The sequence below is a fragment of the Syngnathus typhle genome, linkage group LG3, assembly GCF_033458585.1.
Source record: "Syngnathus typhle isolate RoL2023-S1 ecotype Sweden linkage group LG3, RoL_Styp_1.0, whole genome shotgun sequence".
Classification (NCBI taxonomy): domain Eukaryota; kingdom Metazoa; phylum Chordata; class Actinopteri; order Syngnathiformes; family Syngnathidae; genus Syngnathus; species Syngnathus typhle.
Window position 1 is genome coordinate 1,768,483 of NC_083740.1, and position 21,497 is coordinate 1,789,979.

The window sequence follows — 21,497 nt, forward strand, 5'->3', positions numbered from 1 at the left end:
ATGTTTCCCTTTTTCCGTGCCATCTGCTGCCTCACTGATGCAGACGCTCCATAAATCCTGCTTAGCTTGCTTTAGCCCAGGGATTCCCAAACGGCCGCGCGCCCAGATTAAGTGTCATGGCGCTTTGCTATGAGAACTGCACATTGACATTGTTTAGTTGTTTTTTCCCCCCTCCGTCTCAGGCTTTGTTTTTTGTTTTTTTTTAACTCTCCAACTAAGTCTTGTGAACAAAAGGCCACGAGAACCGAAGCCATGCCTGCGAGTCGGTGGTGCATTATTAAACGGCGCATCCTTCTATTGTTTGTGATGTCTGAGCGAACGATTCAATGAACAGCGCCTCCTACGAGCTCGATTCAAAATGGCTGGTTATAGTTCTGACCTTGCATTTGTTTTCTATATGAGGTAGGAGGACCATGTGTACTCTTGGCGTGTGGACGAGCGGAGGAACATTGTTTGCGACACACACAGGCGGCAGCAAAACTTGGCACAACGCGGCGCATCCAGCGGTTTCTCCCTTGGTGTAAACTTAAGCTTTAATTTATTCACATCACATCCGTCCCGTTGTTTGTTGCAAAACAAAAGCGCCACGGTCTGAATCGTTAACGCTAGCCGCGCTGATTATTTACGCTAAACGGGGGTCGGGAGGTTGAATGTATTTCCAAAACATTGCGAGCTGTTGCTAGCTTAAGGCTGTTTGCAGACCAAACGCGGGGCTCCAGATTGAGGAAGTCATCGTTTCTTTGTTAAAATAAAAAAAATAATAATAATAAAGGAAGTCCACGGTTTCCCATCAGACAGCCACCGTCACCGGAGTTGAATCATTTCCGCGTCTTCTGTTTGCATCATTCCATTTATCGTCTTTGTGATACTTGCCGCAAGTTTCATCATTTTACTTCAACCCCAAAAAAGATTTCCGACAAAGATATTCCCTTGTTCCCATGCTCCGCCTAGCGCCAATCTCCGTCTGGCGTTCACCTGTACGGCCCACCGGTGGCCAAATTGTGTCATTTCAAGTCTTGCTATCAGCGGCTCTGCTGGTGGGCCGTCAGAGATAGCGCTAATCTCAAACTGGACACTTTAGACAAGAACCTTTGCTCCGCCGGCGGGCCGGCTGGACACATCTAAACGAGATCAAACGTACTCTTCATTGGCTGAAATTGGATTGGGAATCAACGCGGGTCGCCCGTTTTGTGCCGCCCGCCGCGCTGTCAAACGTAGCCGCAAATACTTAGCGCTACTCTTTTCATTTAGCAAATCTTGTTAGATGCCCCATGTCCTTATTCAACTTTGATTAATTTGTTTCACAAACACAGAGGAGGAAGGATTTAAATGGCGCCCTTTGAGATCAATTATTTATTATTTATTTATAATAAGTAAGAGCCACATTAAAATAAAAATACTTTCAACTCCAAATGAGTGGAGGGATGGATATTTTTTTTCTTCAACAATTGACATTGGAAGATTAAAGTACAGTAATCTTTTGGCAAGGTGACATTTGGGACAAATGAGCGAGTATATTTTCATTTCATCATCCTTAAAATAGATTTGGAAAATGCCTCAAGTGTTAAGAAAGGATGATTTATTCCTAAAACATCATGAACGCTATCCTTTCGGGAGTACCTAGTAACCGAGGATTAGCTTCAGGCTGTGTGTTCAAGCTAAAACGTTAGCATTTGTAATTTCCCAGAAGCGCCGCGGCGTTAATGAGCGTTTACGTATAACCTCTCTTGCATCAAAGGATCACTTTTTTTTTTTTTTTTCTCCCCGCCCTGAACAAAACCAACTTGCTTTGCTGGGTTTTTGTAGGTGCGACCAGTGCGATTAAGGTTTTGATGAGCAGTAGGTCGGTATCGGGGGAGGGAGGGGGGGGGGGGGTGTTCTGTCGAAGCTTTACAAAAGGGCCAGAAGGAAAGCCACAAAGGAGAGGCCGGCCCCATTGAAAGGCCACGACGCGGCCTCTCCTGCATGCCGGGCATTCCAATGCGCTGTGTAAAGGTTGGGCGACGAGGTGGCCTTTTCGCACCGCCGTCTCGTCTGAGGCGCCTTCGAAAGCCGTTCTGCGCACGCCCGAAGCGCTCCGACGACACCTAGCTTCAAATATTTGCCCGCTTTGCGAGGTCGCTTACATCGCCAAAAAAAAAAAGGCAAGACATAAATATGATGCTCGGTTATGGCGTGAGCGTATTAAAATAACGGGCTCGTTTTTTTTTTGCCGCCTCAGCAAAAAACGCAAATAATGCCGTAGCAATTCTCCTTCGGGAATTCAAAACAGCATTGTTGTAATATCGACATGAATACTCGCGACGCGGGAAGCGAATGATATTCCGAAACAGCTGTCGAACGAGAGACGGCAGCAGTTCCCGCCGCCCCAAATCCTTCTGGTGGGAAGCCTTCCAACTCGGCGAGAAGAATGGGCCTTTCTCCAGCTAATGTTTAATGCCGGGCGGTGAACTTGAGGCCGGAATACCTCTCGAGCAGCGACGCGTCAATAAACGGGAGCGCGTTATTGTGTGATTGTCCTCTTTTTTTTGGGGGGGGGGGGATCCCCCCATTTGAAAAGGCCCCTAATAACAAAACAAGTTGGAAGCGTGAGCCTCATTCCAGGCATGACAGATGCAAAGCGTGAGGAGGAAGGGCCGGGTGGGAGTTGATGAATAAGGAAATGATGAATCACGGCAACGGGCGAAGGATAATGGAGCGTCGTCTGTGCGGAGTTGAATTAACATCTCGCACGGCCACCCACGCGACAGCGCCGTTGATGTTCGAAGGGGTCGGGTCAAAAAAGGAAAGGAAGGCGAGAGCTGCCGCCATGGTGCTCGCTCCCCAGCGACATCAATGGACTGCGGAGGAAATGAATAGGCGGGCAGAGGTCAGCGTTAGCAATTATCGCCAGTCATTTGGACGTTCCCGTTTGGAGCAAACGCGGCCGTTTGGGATCAAGTAAGAGTCTAGGGACAAATGGCGGCGAGCTTGCTTCGCAGCACTTGCGTCATATAATCAAAAAAACATTTTTTAAGCATTTTTTTTCCCCCATTCAGATTTTCAATTACCGTTTTTTTCCATGTATAATGCGCAAAATTTAACTAATTTATTGTCCTAAAATCTGGGGTGCGCATTATACATGGGTACAAAAAAAAAATTAATAATTTTACATTTACGGACTTAAGTAGGAGTCAAAATTTGGGTGCGTATTATACATGGGTACAGGCTTTTTTCCAGCATCAACATGCCATTTTTAGGGTGCATATTATACATGGGGGCGCATTATACACGGAAAAAAACGGTAATATTTTTTCCTCATCCCAAAGTACAACTGTCATCAGAACGTGATTCTCATAGTGATTTAATTCGTAATAAAAGCAGTGACACCATCTGCTGCGTTAAGTGGTCAGCGCTGAAAGGCACATATCGGTCCTTTTGAATTGGTGTGCAAATAAGCAGGTGCACCAACAACACAAACTGGACCGAGGGATTAGGACATCCACTTTGTGTCATCTGGACCGCTGCTTGAGCTCTTTAGTGGCGTCCTCTGATGCATTTTGGAAGTTTGCACGCTCAAATGCTAAAATGCAAATATTGGCAACTCAAGTAGTCACGTCGATTGCCAGTAAAAAGCTCCAATCGCTCCGCCTACGTCCATTTTGGACAAATGGAGTATTGGCAGTTTTTGAAGTTCCTCACTGCTTTACGTGCTCTTCCAAAATGATCTTCTCAGCACCTCATTTGAGGAGGAAGGGAAGGGTTTTTTGAGGCTACGTGCATCAGTTGTTTGTGCAACAAGTGTTGGGAGGGTTAGGAGATCGTCCTCCAATGAGGCATCCGTCCAAATCCTCGGAGAGGGCGCTGAACTCCGGACTGCACCATTCCACTCCACTGGGGAGGCTCTAATACGATCCACGCGGAGGAGTCGTCTTTTTTGCAGCGTGCGCAGAGGAAGACGAGGACGCACACTCGCTCTCTGCTCCCCCCGCTCGTTGCTTTCCGCTCCTCCTCCCCCTCCCGCGATGACTCCCCGCTCGGCGGTGCTCGAGCCTTCAGTCCGCCGTCACCCGCCGGATCGTTGACACGGGCTCTCTCGTTTCGTAGCCGGCGTCCGTCCGTCCGAGTGGAGCTCATCTTCGCGAGTTGAATTCGATGCCATCGCTCGGGGGGGATTGTAGTGAAAGCAACGCGAGTGGAGGGGTGACGTGCCCGAGCATGTTCACAGCCGAGGCGACGTCGGATCTACCTGCGAGTCGGCCGCCGGCCTCACGCCGTCACAGCCCCGTCACCGCCCCCGCAGAAACACCGCTGCACTCCAGCCAGCGTCACTGAGCAGGAAGGAAGCGGCCGCCGGCTCCCCCCGGAAAAAAAAAAAAAGAGCACCATGGGGTTCTACGGCACTTTAAAGATGATTTTCTACAAAGTGAGTCACCTTGCTGTTTTTATGATTATGAGCTTTTTTTGGTGTGCGTTTATGACGCGCCACTCGCGGGGCAGGTTGTGCTCTGTCACTGCGGAGGACGGAGAGTGGCGTGGCGCAGAGCTCCAGCAGCTCAGGGCGGCCTCGACGTTGCTTTTATTTGTATATTCTCCACGCCGATATGTCGTCCTCACCTCGCCAATTGGGCACAGTGCGGACGGGTAGCGGCTTCGGCACTCAAGTGGAGTTTTTTTTTGAAAAATGACGAAAATGTGGACGGACTTCATTGATTTGTCGCACCGTGCTTTAGCGACGACACTCGGGGTTCGCAAGCTGTGGTTGGAGGGTCAAAGGCGGACCCATTCGGGAGTTGACACGTTGTTTGCATATTGGGCTGCTACTTTGAATTTTTGTCATGATTTTCTTGGATGAAGACTCATTATCTTTCAAATTACATTTATAGCTTAAAATATCTTCATTGGACATGTTGATGTATATGTAAGCAATATTTTAATATACCGGCACTCCAAATGAGCCAAAACGTTGACAGTCAATGGATTTATAATATTAATGAATTATAATGCGAGAGTTCCCACGCCTTATGGTTATATTTAATGAAGAGGTCATAAAATAGATGAAAATGGCCTGTGTTAATTTAGTAATTACGAAGCTCACAATGTGCCCAACCACTGACAATCATTTGGTTAATCTTTTAAAAGATTTAAAAAAACAACCTGAATTTGATTAAATTAGTCAAAAACTTGACTTTCTTCAGCCCCACAGTTGCCCTACTTCTTGCTTTGTGTCTAATAGTGCTTTAAAATGCTCTTTGTATTCATACTATTCTGCTTGAAACCACCACGAATGGCTATTTTATTTTAATATAATAGCTGACTTGTATAGAAATAGCTGGACAGTGAACCACATTGGCTCATTTTGCAGCAGTGGTTGTTTGGCGTGCATGTGATCTGTTGCCTGTCGGAGTCTCACACCGAGGGTACGTCTCCCCACTCCCATGACATTAAACGTTTGCCCCCCCGGGCTCGGACCTGGGATAATGGGTCACTGTGTCAGTTTGTTTGAGGTGGAGGAGTATCCTCTGGGATATTTGGTGGCTGGAAGCCATGAAAAGTGGATATGAAGGAACATTGCCGCTCTGTTGTAATTCAAATCAGCCTTTTATATTGAAATGGCCTGTAATTTGGTTTAACTCACAAAATGATAACTATTTTTTAAAAAAAAAAAATATAGCTTTGTGTTATGCTTAGTTAAAAAAAGAATGCGATGCAAAGAATTAGCATTTGTTGCTTTCAATCAATGGACATTGTGATGCTCCTGGGAGACAATATCATACATTCTGTATAATAGACATACTTGGATGTAGAAGTGCAAAAAAAGGTAGTACCTTTGGAAGCCCACAGGGGGCGCTGTTAAAATCACTGAAAACAGGTTGTCAGCTGCTCTCATTGTAAACCCAATGGGAAAACCCTCACCATGGACACGCCTTGAGCCTTTTAAGTACGCGCACCAGCGCCGCTCGCTACATTGACTTCGTTTTCCACATTCTTAATCCTTCCTCCGCCGTCGCCATGTTTGTTGTCGAAAGGTTACGCCGAGTGAATAACGTGCGACTTTAGAGGGGCGTTTGGCATGCGAGCGGGGAGAAGGAAATCATCAATTGTGCTTTAGATCACAGTCTTAATGTCTTGAGGGGGGTTTGGGTGGCGGCGTTGCATTAGCGTGCTAGTCATGTACACGTGCCTGCCTCTCCTCCCATCAGTCGCTTTTAGCGCCTTGATTCTGTAGTGTGTTTTCAGATACAGAAAAGAATGGGCGCAGTCACTGATAGCCGGGCTTGCATTCTTGGCTTTAGTTTAATGCTTTGGGTTCTAATTAAAACACCAAATGTCCCCCTTGGGACCCGGGCGATGCGGCGGCGGCGGCGGTGGAGGGGGAACACACTGAAACTGGCCAAATTATAGAGACTGACAAAATAAACGGCCAATCTGGAGGAGAGCCGACTGCTATCAAGCCACTGCAGATCCAGACAGTACCACGTCAAGTATGCAGATGCTCTCCGTAGTTAGCACACAAGTAGCATCGTGGGACAAATTTTGTGTTTGGAACGGTGCTTGGAGTCCGGATGGTCCAAAACTGCCATGGTGCGCTTCGCTTGTCATCATTTATTGTTACGCATCAATTGCAGGTGCAAAATAAAGTTAGTTCTGTGTCCAGAGATCTTTAAAGGTAGATTTAAATGTTTTTGTTACAATAAATCCAGAATTTATTGCGGCTATTGCGCTGACATTTTTTTTTTGTAGCAACCTGGAAGCGAGAACACCACACACACATCTCGTGTCAAACAAGCCACATGTTGAATTAATTGAGGAACGAAAGCCATCCATCCACTTTGTATCCACGATTGGGACCGGTTTCGATGAATGGGTGATCGCTTGCATGTGTGGCTGAGATGGAACAGATCAACGTAAAACACAAGCGTCTTTGTTTGCTCAAATGAGTATTACCGGAGGCAGCATGGTGCGCTAGCCCTTAGCCTCCTAGCTTGCCAACTGTCGGAGACAACGTGGAGATTATTCTGCCGTCTTATACCTTCAGGATTGTTGATGCCGCTGCTCTTGCTTCGGAGCTCGTTAACTTTGTACGCGGCGCATCGGTTGATATATTGATCCACCCCGTTCTTTGGCTCCCCCATTAGCACAAATGTGACGCTAGCAGATTTCAACTTGCCGACTTGCAGACACAATGCTAACGACGTCCGAGGCAGTTCGGGTAAATAAAAAAGGTGGGGAAATAAACATGACCTTTGAACTTTGGAGTTGAAAGCAAAAGTATTCGAATAAAAAATGGTCTCCTGTTTGTTTTTTTCCATCCACAAAGGTTCAGCATCTCTAACATCGTCCTCATTTCTTGATTTTGTCCTCAGATGAAGAGAAAGTTGGACCATGGCCCCGAGGTCCGATCTTTCCCTTCAGGAAAAAAGCCCTGCAAAGGTCCCGAGTACCCAAGGTAAAAAAAAAAATCTGAAAAGTGTCACATGCCTTTCACATCATCCGACATCCGGCAGAAATGCAATATTTAACAGGCGCTCGTTTTAGTCGTCAAGGCCACGAAAGGAAGCGCATCGGGGATGTTCAAACGGAATGACGCTTTCCCGCCAGCCATCTCTGATGTTACTCATGAATACTTGATGGGCATGTTGCCCCCATTAAAAATACACAGACACGCGCAACGGGCACTTAAGTATAAACGTGGCCATGTAACCGGCTGTGTATCGGCATCCCGGCTCATTAAATATGAATCGATCATGAAATAGACCCTGGGCCCTCCCCCCCCCCACCGCCCTCGGCTCTACTCGCTGGGGATTTCTTTTGCGTCAGTCTTCTCGCGGCGCAAAAGTGGACGACATCAAACGTAAATATTGTGCATTGAAAATGGAAATGAAGACGTTTCTACTTTTTACACTGATCTATACATTTGTAAAGTCGTTTAAAAAGGCACATTTTAACCAATAAGTCCATTTTTTATAGAAAATCAATGACTTGATTCCAGGCTCAAAATGGCCGCCGTAGAACAATTAAAATGGGCGATGATGAGCAGTCAAGCTTTTTGGAGTAAAACAGAGAAAAATAGAAATTTCTTTTTATTGTTCCAGCCCAACAGGAATCGTGCCGTGCCCGGCCACGCCCACCACCTTCGGCCACATCCGGGCGGCCAACGGTCAGGGCCAGCAGAGACGGCGCATCACGACCATCCCGCCCCCCTCGGGGCTCCACGAATGGCTCCGGACCTTTCAGGTGGGCACTTTTTTTATTTTTCATCATCATTAATTTAGAGCGAGTCCCAAATGTTTCCGATCCAACGTCAACATCCAACTTCAAATAACAGCCGCCGCCTCCATTTTTTTTTTTTTCTGTGCTGGAAAAACCCTGGGCTGGAGTAATCATCAATCCCAGTTCGCTCTTACTCCCGCGCCATAATTGTTGTCGTTGCAGCCCCGCCCGCACATCACTGGAAGGCACCGTAGCGTGGAATTGGAATTAGCCCGAGCTGTCGAGAAGGGGGGGGAAAGCAGATGAAGGGACGCCATGTTAAGAAGTTGAACAGATGCTATCGTATGTCGAGCGCACCGATAACGGCGGAATTATATTTTGAGCTTGTTATTAACAGGGCCGAGGATAAAATGCTAATCCGGGGATAATTAAGGCAGTCTGTTTGCAGGTTTCGAGAGGCGGATCGGACAGTTACGCTCCACGGCGCCGCCGCCGCCGCGAGTGGAGCGAAAGCTTTTTCCCAGCGATCGGTTAACCGATTATCTTTGCCCGTCCGTCATATTTATAACGGGGCTTTTTTGATAACTAGTTGGAAGCGTGGTATGGTTTTAATTGACTCCCTTGTCGTCACCGCAAACAAGTTCATGTCTGAGCCGTGACGGATGAGATTTGAAGCCGTGTGGACGTGCGTGTGAGTTTCTCCGAGACAAGCCCTCGGGCCAGTTTGGCATTTTTGGAACGTGACAGCTTCTTGATTGCACAGGCGGCTCAAAGCCAAACGTACGTTCCGTACATTCCGCAGTCACGTCCCGGCCTGTCGGAGAAAGCGACGATGTAACAACAGAACGGGTCAGACTTCTGCGTCGTGAACCAAGCGATAGATGACAACGCTTGTTGAACCCAAAGTGCAAATATGCAGTCGGCATTTTTTTGCGTTGGCTCCCAGCGCGACGTAAAAATCAACGGCTGGATGGACCAAACCATTTTTAATGTGGGGGGGACTCAAATTGGAAAAAGAGGAAATTAATTCGGGACAACCAGCATTTGTTTCACACTTTGTCTTCTTCAATTGGAGTTGTTAACTTGAAAAAAAATCTTTGGACTCATGTTGACTAAATTCTACCACAGTGAGGTGTAAACATAAGTCAGTGCGGCAAAAGTGGGATCACAACAGTAATGAGATGAGTAATGATTTTGGACGTTGCCATAGTAACTAAAACAAAATTCCCTGATGGACACTTTGAACTCCCTTTTTTTTTTTTTTTTCCCCCTCCCCTCACTGTTTTCCCCCCCCACACGCCCCACTAGACTCTAAAGTTTGACCACAGAAATGTTTCCAAAAGCTCCACTTTTCTCTATCGGTGGGCCATTTGTGAGATTTGATCCACAGCCTGGTTGAAAATAACAGCCCAGCTCAAGAAGTTCAGACGCATTGGTTAGGGGAGTTCCTCAGAATGTTGAGAAGCTCCATAAATAAGCCAAGGACGCCGGTGTGACATAAGCGGGAGTTGGGGGGGGGGGGGGGGGAGAACATGTCTTTTGATCAGCTCATGGCGGGAGGCTGAGGAAACACTCGAGAGTGGAAAGCATTGGAGCAAACAAAAATATTTAGATTTAAATATGGGGGACGTGTAAAAAGGAAATTGTCAAACATGGCGTTGAACGGAAATTTTTAGAGCTCGCCATTCGTCATACTTGTCCGCTGCTCGCACGTAATCGCCGTCCGTTCTCTTCGTCAGTTTCCCACTGTTGTGACTCCGGCTTGTGGTGTTCCACTTTGCGTGTTTGCATCCTGAAATAGGCGAGGATGCCCGCAGCTCTTTCCCGCCGTCGCTTCGGAGGGCACGTCGGGAGTTGTTTACTCTTCTAGACACCAAACACAAGGCGGCAGCGTCAAGATTACATAAGTGTGGCCCAACAAAACTCTGTTTTGCTTCAACCTCCATCAAAATAAGACAAATATCAGATTAAAAAAATATTTGATGAGAATATGGTACGAAGTCTGGGACTGTAAATAGAGGTACCGTATTTTCCGGACTATAAGGCGCACCGGACTATAAGGCGCACCTTCAATGAATGTCCCATTTTAAAACTCTGTCTATATATAAGGCGCACCGGACTATGCCGGACTTCAACTTCAGATGCAACAAATTACTTTACAATCACAAAATAATGATCCATAGTCTTTTTGATTCATGATTCCTAGTCTTCAGCGGGCCACTTATGATTGATTTCATGACACAATGCTTTGGGCCAGTTTAAATTTAGGAATTTGGTCCATATATAAGGCGGACTGGACTATAAGGCGCACTGTCGGCTTTTGAGAAAATTTTAGGTTTTTAGGTGCGCCGTATAGTCCGGAAAATACGGTATTTCCAATTGGAGAATCAATTAGACATGCTGCAGCGGCACGGGAGACGAAGCGAAACTCGCTCGTTTCAAGTAGTGGAAAAAGTAAAGACCTTCCCTTGCACTGCTTTCTTCATGACAGATCTTGACAGAATAATTGCCTCAAAGCCGTTTCCATGGCGACCGTTTCCAAGCCGCTTTTCAATGCCGGAACGTGCGTGATTATTTTGAAAGTAGTCACATTGTTTTTTTGTTTTGCAGAGCTGGTCCGGCCCCGAGAAGCTGCTGGCGCTGGACGAGTTGATTGACATCTGCGAACCCACGCAGGTCAAGCATATGATGCAGGTCATCGAGCCGCAGTTCCAACGCGACTTCATCTCCCTGCTGCCCAAAGAGGTGAGGAGAAAATATAATGGACCCTCCCAGTTCAATCTGACACCTTTCTCCACGCACACATGTTCTCTTTGAGCTCTTTGTGTCAGACAGCAAGCTGTTGAATGGGAACACCTGACATGTCGCTAGCGCTAATCCGACCGCGGCGCGGCGCCGTCATTCACGGTGACTCAAAGAGGACTGGAGATGCCTGTTAAACAGGGGAAGTCGTCGTATATTTGCTCTCCCTGTTATTTAAAGTCCATTTAACGCCAACTCCAGTCTGGTATGGTGGGCTGTGCTTTTATAAAAGGTCACCAAAAAGTTTTGGGAAAAATAAAGGAAGGAAAAAAATGTAAGGATACAAAACAAAACAAAAATACTAAAATATCTAGAGAGGAAATTTAAAACCGTATATTGCAAAAAATATTGATTGAGAAATACTAGATAAGACAGAAAAGTAATCAAATAAGATACTAAAATATCTCGGAAATAGTAGAGTTACACAAAAATCTTTGGAAATAAAAAAAAAATACAATTACCATTGGAAACTACAAAATTTGACACACAAAAAATAGAAAGAAATGTGTACTGTTTTTAGAAATACCAAATATGAAGCAAAAATCGAAACATTTGACTGATTATAGAAAGTATCAATTTAAAAATACATACATTTTAAAATAAAGGGTGAGGAAAAAACAAATCTGTTGCTGTCGCCCAGGCTGCTTTAATCAGTTTTGTGTCTGCGCTAGCAAATTAGCCTCCAGATCTGTTGACCACATGCTGAATTTGTCACGCAACGGTTAGCTCTGGTGTCCATATTTTCCACAACTTCCTGCGATGAAGCAATTTCGCTCTTCCCGACTGATTAAGCAAATGCGGAAAAAAATTGTCATCATCCTGTTCGTACAGGACATCTATGGCTGGAGGTGCTCTCTGTTCCTCAATTGTGCCTTTCTCACATCTCGCTCTCTCGCCCTTCCCACAGCTGGCGTTGTACGTGCTGTCCTTCCTGGAGCCCAAGGACCTCCTCCAAGCCGCCCAGACGTGTCGCTACTGGCGCATTCTCGCAGAGGACAACTTGCTCTGGAGGGAAAAATGCCGGGAAGAAGGTGCGTGCTTAATCCTCGGCAGCGGCGCGTCGCTTTGAAGTCTTTGCGAATGACAACTCGTCTTTCCCTCTGGCATGCCCACCAACAGGCATCGATGAGCCTTTGCCTCTCAAGAAGAGGAAAGTCGTCAAGCCCGGCTTCACTCACAGCCCCTGGAAGAGTGCCTACATCAGGCAGCACAGAATAGACACTAACTGGAGGAGAGGGAACCTCAAATCACCCAAGGTAGGTTTTTTTTTTTTGCCCGCTTTATCTTGATAAGAGATATGAGAATGACTTTTAGGTGAGGAGGCCAAATTTTGACCAAGGGCAATTTTACAGAAAACTAATGGCCCTCAAACACTTCCCTGTGGAGCTCCTTTGGGGGTGAAACTAACTGGACCTCCAAGGTGGCTTTTTCTTTCAAACGAATACGATTTAAATCCTCTCGAAAATTCAAGGACCCCGAACGCTTCCCTGATGAACTCCTGTTAAGAGCATTTGTCCGTCCGGCCACACTTATTAGACCGGAGGAGACGGTCCCCACCTGTCGACATGTGAGGGGCCACAGCAGGGCAGCTCTGGCTACTGCACCTGCAGCGCTGACTGACATTTTACGCCCGTCTCTCTGATGTTAAAAAAGCAATCGGCCTCTCTCTCATGTTCAGGTGCTGAAAGGTCACGACGACCACGTGATCACCTGCCTCCAATTCTGCGGCAACCGAATCGTCAGCGGCTCTGACGACAACACGCTCAAAGTCTGGTCGGCCATTACGGGGAAGGTACGTTTTGCTTTGTGTCCAGCTGGCAGATTGAAATTCCGCTATCCATTGACACATGTGGACATGATTGTTTGAGAGAAAAACAACCTTCATCTCGAGCCAGATGTTCTCCAAAGTCTTTGTAATGAACCACAGGACTTGAAATGACTTTCAGACTCGTTTGGTTGTCGGGCAATACTGTGGCACGTTACAAAATGGACGCCGATACAGACTTTATTTCAATCGGATGATGCGGCACGTACACCGGCAGCGTTGGTATTCCGAGCTGTTGCTAGCGCGGCTCTCGTGGTCTGGGCATTGTGCGGCGGCAACAAAAAAAAAAAATGGAGATGGAATGTGAGGAATTTGTTGTTGCAGCGCTTTGAATACCAATCCTCTGAAGTCTTCCTTGCACAAGTTCCTCACAGGTTAGTTGGCAAAAATTAGACGAGCTGCGAATTTGCCCGACTGCTGAAAATGGAGCTCACGTCCGGGCTTCGGCGAGAAAGCGAGGGAGCGGAATTAAACCCAGTCGACCATTTGGGCTCAAATTGCCTGTCCGTGCCAATAAAAGCGCCGTGTAAAAGATACATTAGGATTAGCACCATCTGCATGTAGCGCCTTCCACGCACTCAGCATTCCTTCGCAATCTGTCGGAGTGCCATTGGACACACTCGAAGCCATGACATCAGTTGAAATTGGGTAGGAAACAAAACGGACCTCGGACACGTTCCTGCAGAACACCCCCTCGGAGTTTGAGCTGTTATAGGAAATAAAAAAAAAGAAGTCCAGGAATGCCACTTTTCATGAAAAATAAATGGGCCCCCAAACGCTGCCCTGAGGAACTCCGCTTGCTCTGATCAAATCACAAACAGGAGAGGGACTTGGCACAGGTCGCTCCCGCTCCCCGCAGTAAATCCCCCCACGCATTTTTAATTGAATTAATGGTCCATCCTGGAATACAGGCACACAATGCGGACACGCTGCGCAAATCCAATTGATCGCAAGGATTTCTCGTAAGCGCGCTAATCAATTGCTAATCTAGCGCGCCTAATGAGAACGAACGAGGGCCTCGTCAGAAGAAAGCTGATTTGTCTGACTTACCCCGCCCCCCCCCCCCCTCGCAGTGTCTGAGGACGTTGGTGGGCCACACGGGCGGCGTGTGGTCGTCGCAAATGCGAGACAACATCATCATCAGCGGCTCCACCGACCGCACGCTCAAGGTCTGGAATGCGGAGACGGGAGAATGTATCCACACCCTCTACGGGCATACCTCAACAGTGCGCTGCATGCATCTGCACGAGAAAAGGTGAGGCCGCACACTCCTGATGCTTCTGGCGTGGGGGTCAAATGGACTTGGGTGGTCCTGGACAAGAAGAATCCGCCTCTTCAAATGTGTCCTGCAATAAAACAGCATAGCTCGCCCTTGAGTTTTGCTCTTGGCGTAGGTAAAAAATAAGAGAGTGGGGGGGGGGGGGGGGGATTGCCTGCTCAGCACCTTTTATCCAAATGCTAATTCCTTCCTGGCCTTTGCTGCCCTTTCTGGAAAGTTGTCCTCGAGAAAATAAAGCACGTCAAGTCGTTATGGACTCATCCTGCTGAGGAACCAGCAAACAAACGGCGATTAAAGTCAAAAAAGTCGGTGGGAGGAAGTAATGAGCGTTCTGCTAATGTTGTTTTCTGGCTTTAATAGCAGCTGCAACCTGACCGACAAAAAAAAAAGAGCATCTGTGCCGATGTGAGAGTGAGCATGGTGGCCATTGAACAGGCCCTCTTTAACCAAGCCCCCCCCACGCTCACCCCTTCACGCCCCCATTACACGGGGGGGCCTCCAAAGTGCTCTTTGCGCCTCGGGGCCCCGTCCATGTTTCGTGTAGCTTTTGACGACCGAGAGTTGAAAAGCAGCCGGGCCTTTCTTTTTCCAAGCAGCGAGACCTTTTGTAATTATACAGCGGGTTTGCTCCCGCACGGCCCGCCAACGTTGCGACGCTACGTAACGTGCGAATGTAACGTGCTACATTAGCAAGAGATGTGCGTCGGCTGGTTAACTAGTTCCTAGTAAATGGATGGATGGATGAACGTCCACAAATTTGTGGACCATAAGCATGCTTTGTTTTCCACGTCTCTAAAAATATCCGTTCTGTCCAGCGCCTCCGGTGGAGCTTTTTAGATTTTTATTTTTTTGTTACATTAAGTGTAAAGCTGAAGAAAGGGGAGCTTTACAATCCATCTTTGAATGTTTTGAATAAACGTCAAGGCACGGCAATGTAATTCCTTCACTCCCATTGACGGCTATAGACGTCAAAGATATATTTAACTAGGTTATGTCATATTTTATTTCAGATCCCTTCACAGCAATGATTCTAAAGGGAGGGTGTGATGATTTTTGTGTGTCCAGGGTGGTGAGCGGCTCTCGGGACGCCACGCTGCGTGTATGGGACATCGAGACGGGCCAGTGTTTACACGTCCTCATGGGCCACGTGGCGGCCGTGCGCTGCGTCCAGTACGACGGCCGGCGGGTGGTCAGCGGCGCTTACGACTTCATGGTCAAAGTGTGGGACCCCGAGACGGAGACGTGCCTCCACACGCTGCAGGGTCACACCAACCGGGTGTACTCGCTACAGGTGAGCCGACGCCGCCGCCACGCAAAAATGGGCCGCGAGCAGGAGCCAACGTGTCCGTTTGGATCCAGTTCGACGGGATCCACGTGGTGAGCGGCTCGCTGGACACGTCCATCCGAGTGTGGGACGTGGAGACGGGCAACTGCATCCACACGCTGACGGGCCACCAGTCGCTCACCAGCGGCATGGAGCTCAAAGACAACATCCTGGTGTCGGGCAACGCCGACTCCACCGTCAAGATCTGGGACATCAAGACGGGCCAGTGTCTCCAAACGTTGCAAGGTGGCTGTCCACTGATTATTACTCGGTTAAAGAAACCAGAGGAGAACAATTTTGGAAAATCTTGCACCTCTTAAAAGGATACTTTGGGTGTGATGCATTTTAAAACCGAGCAGTTTTATTTTTTCCAAAACTCCATCCTATGTGTTTTGGATTCCACGACAGTCCTTTTAAATTCAATGAATCGCTCATCCCGAGTGACATCTCGTTTGTGTCATGATGACAAATGAAGAACACGGCCAGTTTGTTTGTCTGCGTGTGCAAACAAAGCTCGTTTCATTTGTGTTTGCGTCAACTCCATTAGCGCCAACAGTGGCACACGGGAAGTAGCTTCAAAAGCTGCCCTGAAATTTCCCGCATTAGTAAACAATCGGCTGAAACAAAAAAAACAAAAAAAACACCAAAAGGGGAGATGCACCATGGTGGGATGCTGAAAAGACACGCAGGGTTGAGCCTCGGGCGGATGTTTATGTCCGAGGTAACGGGGAGGGGCTTTGTAGGTGGTGTAATTAGGTCAGTGAACAATGTCAGCCATTCATTACCTTTAATGACACAATAGGTGGACCAAGCGCAACAGCGCCGTTGATTAACGTGCGCGCCAGCGGCCTTGGAAACAAACCGTGGCTGGATCCCGCTGCCATGGCAACCGCGGGTCTAAACGCCCTTTTGTGTTTGCCGTAGCTTCAAATTGATTTCATTAAGATATCGCTTTCAAGCCTCTCGCCGGCTCGGAAGTCAGCGGACGCCGCCATCTTGACCTGAAGCGTGATTGCGACACCCGCGCATCACTAAAGCAGACTCATCTTAAATTAAAAAAAAAATAAAAATAATATTTGTAAATCTGACGTCTTGTCTGGCAGGTCCGCACAAGCACCAGAGCGCCGTCACGTGCCTGCAGTTCAACAAGAACTTTGTGATCACCAGCTCGGACGACGGCACGGTCAAGCTGTGGGACTTGAAGACGGGCGAGTTCATCCGCAACCTGGTGACGCTGGAGAGCGGCGGTAGCGGCGGCGTGGTGTGGCGCATACGGGCCTCCAACACCAAGTTGGTGTGCGCCGTGGGCAGCCGCAACGGCACGGAGGAGACCAAGCTGCTCGTGCTCGACTTTGACGTGGACATGAAGTGAATGCGCGCTTGTTACAGGGGGGTGGGGGGGCGGGGAAACAGGAGGCGCCGCCCCGATCGCAAGGCCCGATTGTTGCCAGAGAAGCACCTCCGAGACCCGAGGAAGATCTCCGTTGGAATTTCAACCCATCCTGTTGCCGTTCCTGTTTCGCTCACTCGTTCCTGTTCTGAACCTCAACGTCATCAACCGTGAATTCAATCCCCCCTCCTCCACCCCCACCTTCCTGTTGCTATCAGCAACGAATTCCAGTATTAGGACACCCTCACCCCTTCTCATTGTTTGTCGGCGGGAAAAAAACAGGATCCCTAGCAACGCAAGTGTTATCAATCTTGTTTTCCAGCCTTCCTTGGCGTTGAGTTGAAAAAACAGGAACAGGTGCCCACCTACCAACCTCCCACAGGAACATCAACGCTGTCCAGTTTTTCCAGAGTGTTTTGGGTCAGGCTTGGTGGTCTGCTCCAGTCTTCGTTGGATTCTGTGGCCCACCAAGCACCTAGCAAGTCTCCGCATATAAAAACAGTAACAGGAACGCCAATGCTGTCCAGAGTCAGATGAGTTTGGAATGGAAAAAACGGGAACAGGAACGTCATTGCTGTCTGTGATCTGAGTTTTTTTTCCAGCCCAGCTGGTGCGCTGTTAAAATCTTCAAAATTTAGGAATTCTGCTGGCCCCCTTTCCTTGCCTACCAACCTCACACATACAGGAAAAGGAACAAGAACATGAGTACGTTGCTCCTCAGTCCAGCTGTGTGTGTTCCATCTTCCCGACTTTTCGCCAACTCTTCTTGGTATCAGGAATGTCAATGCTGTCAGGGGTGACGTCTGCTTCCCTCCGTGCCCTCTACCGGGCTGGAAAGACAGGAACAAGAACACCAGTGCTGTCCGGATAGTTTCAGTCCAGCCGGGGTGTGTGGAATTCTGCCCACCCTTCGCCCACATCTCAACGGAGGGGAAAACTCAATTCGATTCTTCGAGTCCATCTGGGGATGCGTTCGGAGGCCACCTATCGCTCCAGGAACAAGAACGGCATCGCTGCTGTCTAATTCAGTCCACCTGGTGGGTGATGTGGCTGCTTTCTTCTGACACAAACATGCAGTCCAGCTGGTGCCATCCGCCATGTCTCCACGAGAAAAAAAACGGAAAGTCAAAGCTGTCCTCAGTTTTTCAGTCCAGCGGTGGAGCACTTACGAGGCTAGCGTGCACCTCCTCGCAAAGACCACCGCCACCTGCCACCTCCCAGCCTGTGGCCAAACTGTACTAATGCTGCTAGATGAATCGGCGGGACGGAAATAGTCACTTTTTTTTTTTTTTTTTGCTGTGACGTTTTAGTCCCAGGCGAAATTCCAAATTGAACACTTGTGTTTTTGAGAGGGGGAGAAAAGAAGACAACAAAATAGCAAACATCCTACTTTTTTTTTTTCTTTCTTTTTTTTTTGCCTCTGAAACTTGAGCCAAACGTGCCTCTACGAGGCGGAGAGGACGGGTTCGCCTGCCAAGAAAAAAAAGAAGGAAGCATGAGTGTTAGCGTGCTAGCGGACAACTTGTGAACACATTCCTCGGGAAAAAACGGCGGGAATGTATTAATGCTGCGTGGACAAAAAAAAAAAACACTTTACAGGATTTCAACGGACAAGAACAAACGTCCTGGCGTGTGATTGGTTGTCGTCCGTAGAGGGCCCGCCCACCTGTAAAGTTTTAAGTGTTACACATGGTGGGCAAGAAAAAAAAAAAGAGGTGAACCTTGTAGCCAAAACTTCTCTCCAAAAGTAACAAGCTGAACTGTGAAAGTGGTTGTAACACTGTATAGTAAACAAAAAACAAACAACAAAACAAAACAATCTTGCTCTTTCTCCTCATTTTCCTCCCGCTGTTTAATTTATGGTCTGGTTTGATGAGCCAGATGGTTTTTTTTTGCTTTTTTTAAAAAGTCTTTTTTTCAGTTCAGTTTGTGTTAAACTGCCTGGCGAAAAAAGACTAGACAGACAGAAAAAAAAAACCTTAAAGGGATTTTTGTGATTTGTTTCATTCACCTAGAATTTTATTTTCTTATAACTTAAAGTGCAATAAAATGTGGGTTTATTTTTCTTTTTTCTTTTTTCGTTTCAAGCAAAAATCCATTGTCTGTTTTGTTACCTTGTGTGAAGGAATCTTCTATGTTGAATAAAGCAAATTATTTGGGTAAAGTTGTCGTGAAGGGAGTCATTTGATTTGTTGTTTGTGGTTGAGCTCGATTTGGGAAAAAAAAAATGCTGCTTTACGCTTAAAAGATTTGTAATAACTGAAAATGTCACCCAAAAAAACGCAGACCTTCCTGTTGCTGCAGTCTCCCTTTTCCCTCTTTGTGAAATGAAGAATTGTTTTTTAAAAAAAATACTTTTATTTCGGCTCCTCTGGGTCCATCTCTTCCATTTGTCTTTTTGCGGAGATGATGAATGGACTCATTTCTCGAGGTTATCGGCCATTTATCCAGCTTGCGCTTTTTTATTTTTTCGCCACCTTCATGCTTGATGAACGAGCGGTTGCCGCCACCAAGGCCGCTTGAGATGGAACCCCCCCCCCCCCTTACCTGCAGCATACATTGCTATGGTAAACATTGAAAAGTCTTTGTGGATGCCGGCAGCCTTAATCGGACAGCTACGCTTAATTGCATTTCTAACCGTTGTTGCCTGACAAGTGACCGAGTGAACTGAGCTCCCTCAACGGCTGATAAGATGTCATGAAAGTCTAGAGGAAGCCCCGAAGCCAGTAGAACTTCAAATGTAACGACATGAAATGTAATAAGTCAATTTATCATGGGCACAGGCGTAAAAATAAATCTCAAGGAGTCCTTAAATAATACACAGTCGGCCATTTTGGTTTAAAGTAACCATTTTGATTGTGTAGTGGCACCCGGAACAATTGACGTAATCCCAAATGCTCGTTTTCGTGACATTTGTGTAATCCTCATTGAGCTTCGTTGCTATTCCTTATAAAACTGTCTTTAATTGCTATGAGAAGCAAAATCTCAAGCAATCTTAACGAGCTCTGCGGTGGGAACATCCCGGTTCACGTCCTCCCGTTGCTCACCGTCCTGAAATCTCAATTAGAGCAAAAAAGCCGGCGCATGAAAAGTCCCAGCGGCCCAGCAGCCGAGGCAATTAGTCGCTAAGAAGAAGACCACTTGCATTCCGCCATCATGGCGACGCTCTCTGGTCAGATCGAGGGCGGGGGTGACACCCTCAGCCGCCACACCGCCCCCACCCGTGGTTGACATGGTGTGTCGGCGAAGGCCTTGATGAGAACGATGCCATTCCTCCCCCACCTTTTGCGTGAGGCTGTCGGACATGACTCGCATGATGATGATGGTGTGTGGTGGGGGGAAAAAATCGGATCAAAGGCCGGCAAGATGAAACGTGAAGGTTTCAATCTTTTGACACGAGGCGGCAAGAAAACCACATTGCTTGCATCATATCAAAGAAACAGACAAAATATTAGGCACAGATCACTTTCACACTGATTGCAACCGCACTGCATCATAACATTTGCACAGTAATGAAAATACAGCCGTGCCTTGACATGCAAGCGACCCGAGCTGTTTCCCGTTGCTCTCATCTTAATGTTACTGATCATTAAGCAATAATGAAAAAAAATACACATTGGGAAACTCCATAGACACTCAGGCTAACAACATAAGGCTAACATGAAGACAAATCATGGATTCTTTATCCTCACGACGAATAATCATTTGACCCTTAAGGGCAGGGGTCACCAAACTACGGCCCGCGGGCCGGATACGGCCCGCGGGACCGTTTAATCTGGCCCGCCAACCCTGAATAAATTGTATTATTAAACTTTTTTTTTTTTTTTTGCTCATTTTGCCTGCAATGACTGCGTTTCCCCAGTAGATGGGGAAGCGCTCGCCTGCGCATTTACTACCGGAAGCCGTGTCAGAAAGCTCGGTGCACACTCACAAGTGCGTGTACGGACATGGCGCACTCGCGCTCTATTTGTATCAGTCCCGAATTTAGAGCGTGGGCTGTGACGACAGCATTCTTGTAATTTGCGCGCTGAGCTTTCAGATGCAGTTTTGCGCTAAAGCCACCCACAAACCTTCCCCTGGAATCCTTCCGTTAAAATGTCGCCCAAGTAAAGCAGTGCCGAGCGTTTAAAAGAGTTGCCAATTTGGCTCGACGTACGCGACGTGACGTTCAGCCACATGAACGTCAACATCTACCCGTCACAGATCGAGGTAAACGGACCAACACCTCGGATCTCGCCTAAGAATTGCCACAACAAATTTTACTCCAGACTATGACGCACTATCAAACTTTAACAAAAAAGACAGCAGTGTCTACAAGCCTACTGGAACCTACAAAAGGATTATAAGGAAGGAACACAAGAACTTTAAGAGACTGCTCATATGTGTCAGAGAGGTTCTGCTCTGACAACTGAGCTGAACTTTTATCTGTTAAGATTGTGCATGGCACAACAGAAAGTTAATGTTCCATGTTTTTTTTTCTATGAAGAACCCAGAGAGAGTTATTTAGTTATTTATTTCCTGTTTTTTCTGTGAAGAACTCAGAGAGGGTTTAGTTATTATTTATTTCATTAATAGTGTTATTATTTGTTTCCTGACTTTTTTTCTGTAAAGAACCTGGAAAGGGTTATTAAATAACCGTTATTTGGTTATGTGTGGCTTTCTGGAAAACAATAATTTTTTTAAG

At 47.1% G+C, this 21,497-nt stretch overlaps 1 protein-coding gene across 3 annotated transcripts in view; it reads left to right on the top strand.

Moving 5' to 3' along the window:
• The window catches only part of fbxw7 (F-box and WD repeat domain containing 7), a 38,276-nt gene extending 19,299 nt beyond the window's left edge, over positions 1-18,977 (top strand). For 2 of the 3 annotated variants that reach the window (XM_061273320.1, XM_061273321.1), the window contains 10 exons: positions 7,347-7,429; positions 8,076-8,217; positions 10,804-10,938; positions 11,903-12,026; positions 12,115-12,251; positions 12,674-12,787; positions 13,894-14,075; positions 15,165-15,390; positions 15,459-15,669; positions 16,527-18,977. In XM_061273320.1, the coding sequence (XP_061129304.1) occupies positions 7,347-7,429; positions 8,076-8,217; positions 10,804-10,938; positions 11,903-12,026; positions 12,115-12,251; positions 12,674-12,787; positions 13,894-14,075; positions 15,165-15,390; positions 15,459-15,669; positions 16,527-16,795 (1,623 nt within the window). In that variant the 3' untranslated portion in view covers positions 16,796-18,977. Of the gene's footprint in view, positions 1-3,989; positions 4,406-7,346; positions 7,430-8,075; positions 8,218-10,803; positions 10,939-11,902; positions 12,027-12,114; positions 12,252-12,673; positions 12,788-13,893; positions 14,076-15,164; positions 15,391-15,458; positions 15,670-16,526 lie in introns of those variants that run through there. The other variant, XM_061273322.1, reaches the window with a different exon arrangement.
• Positions 18,978-21,497: the final 2,520 nt, after the last annotated feature.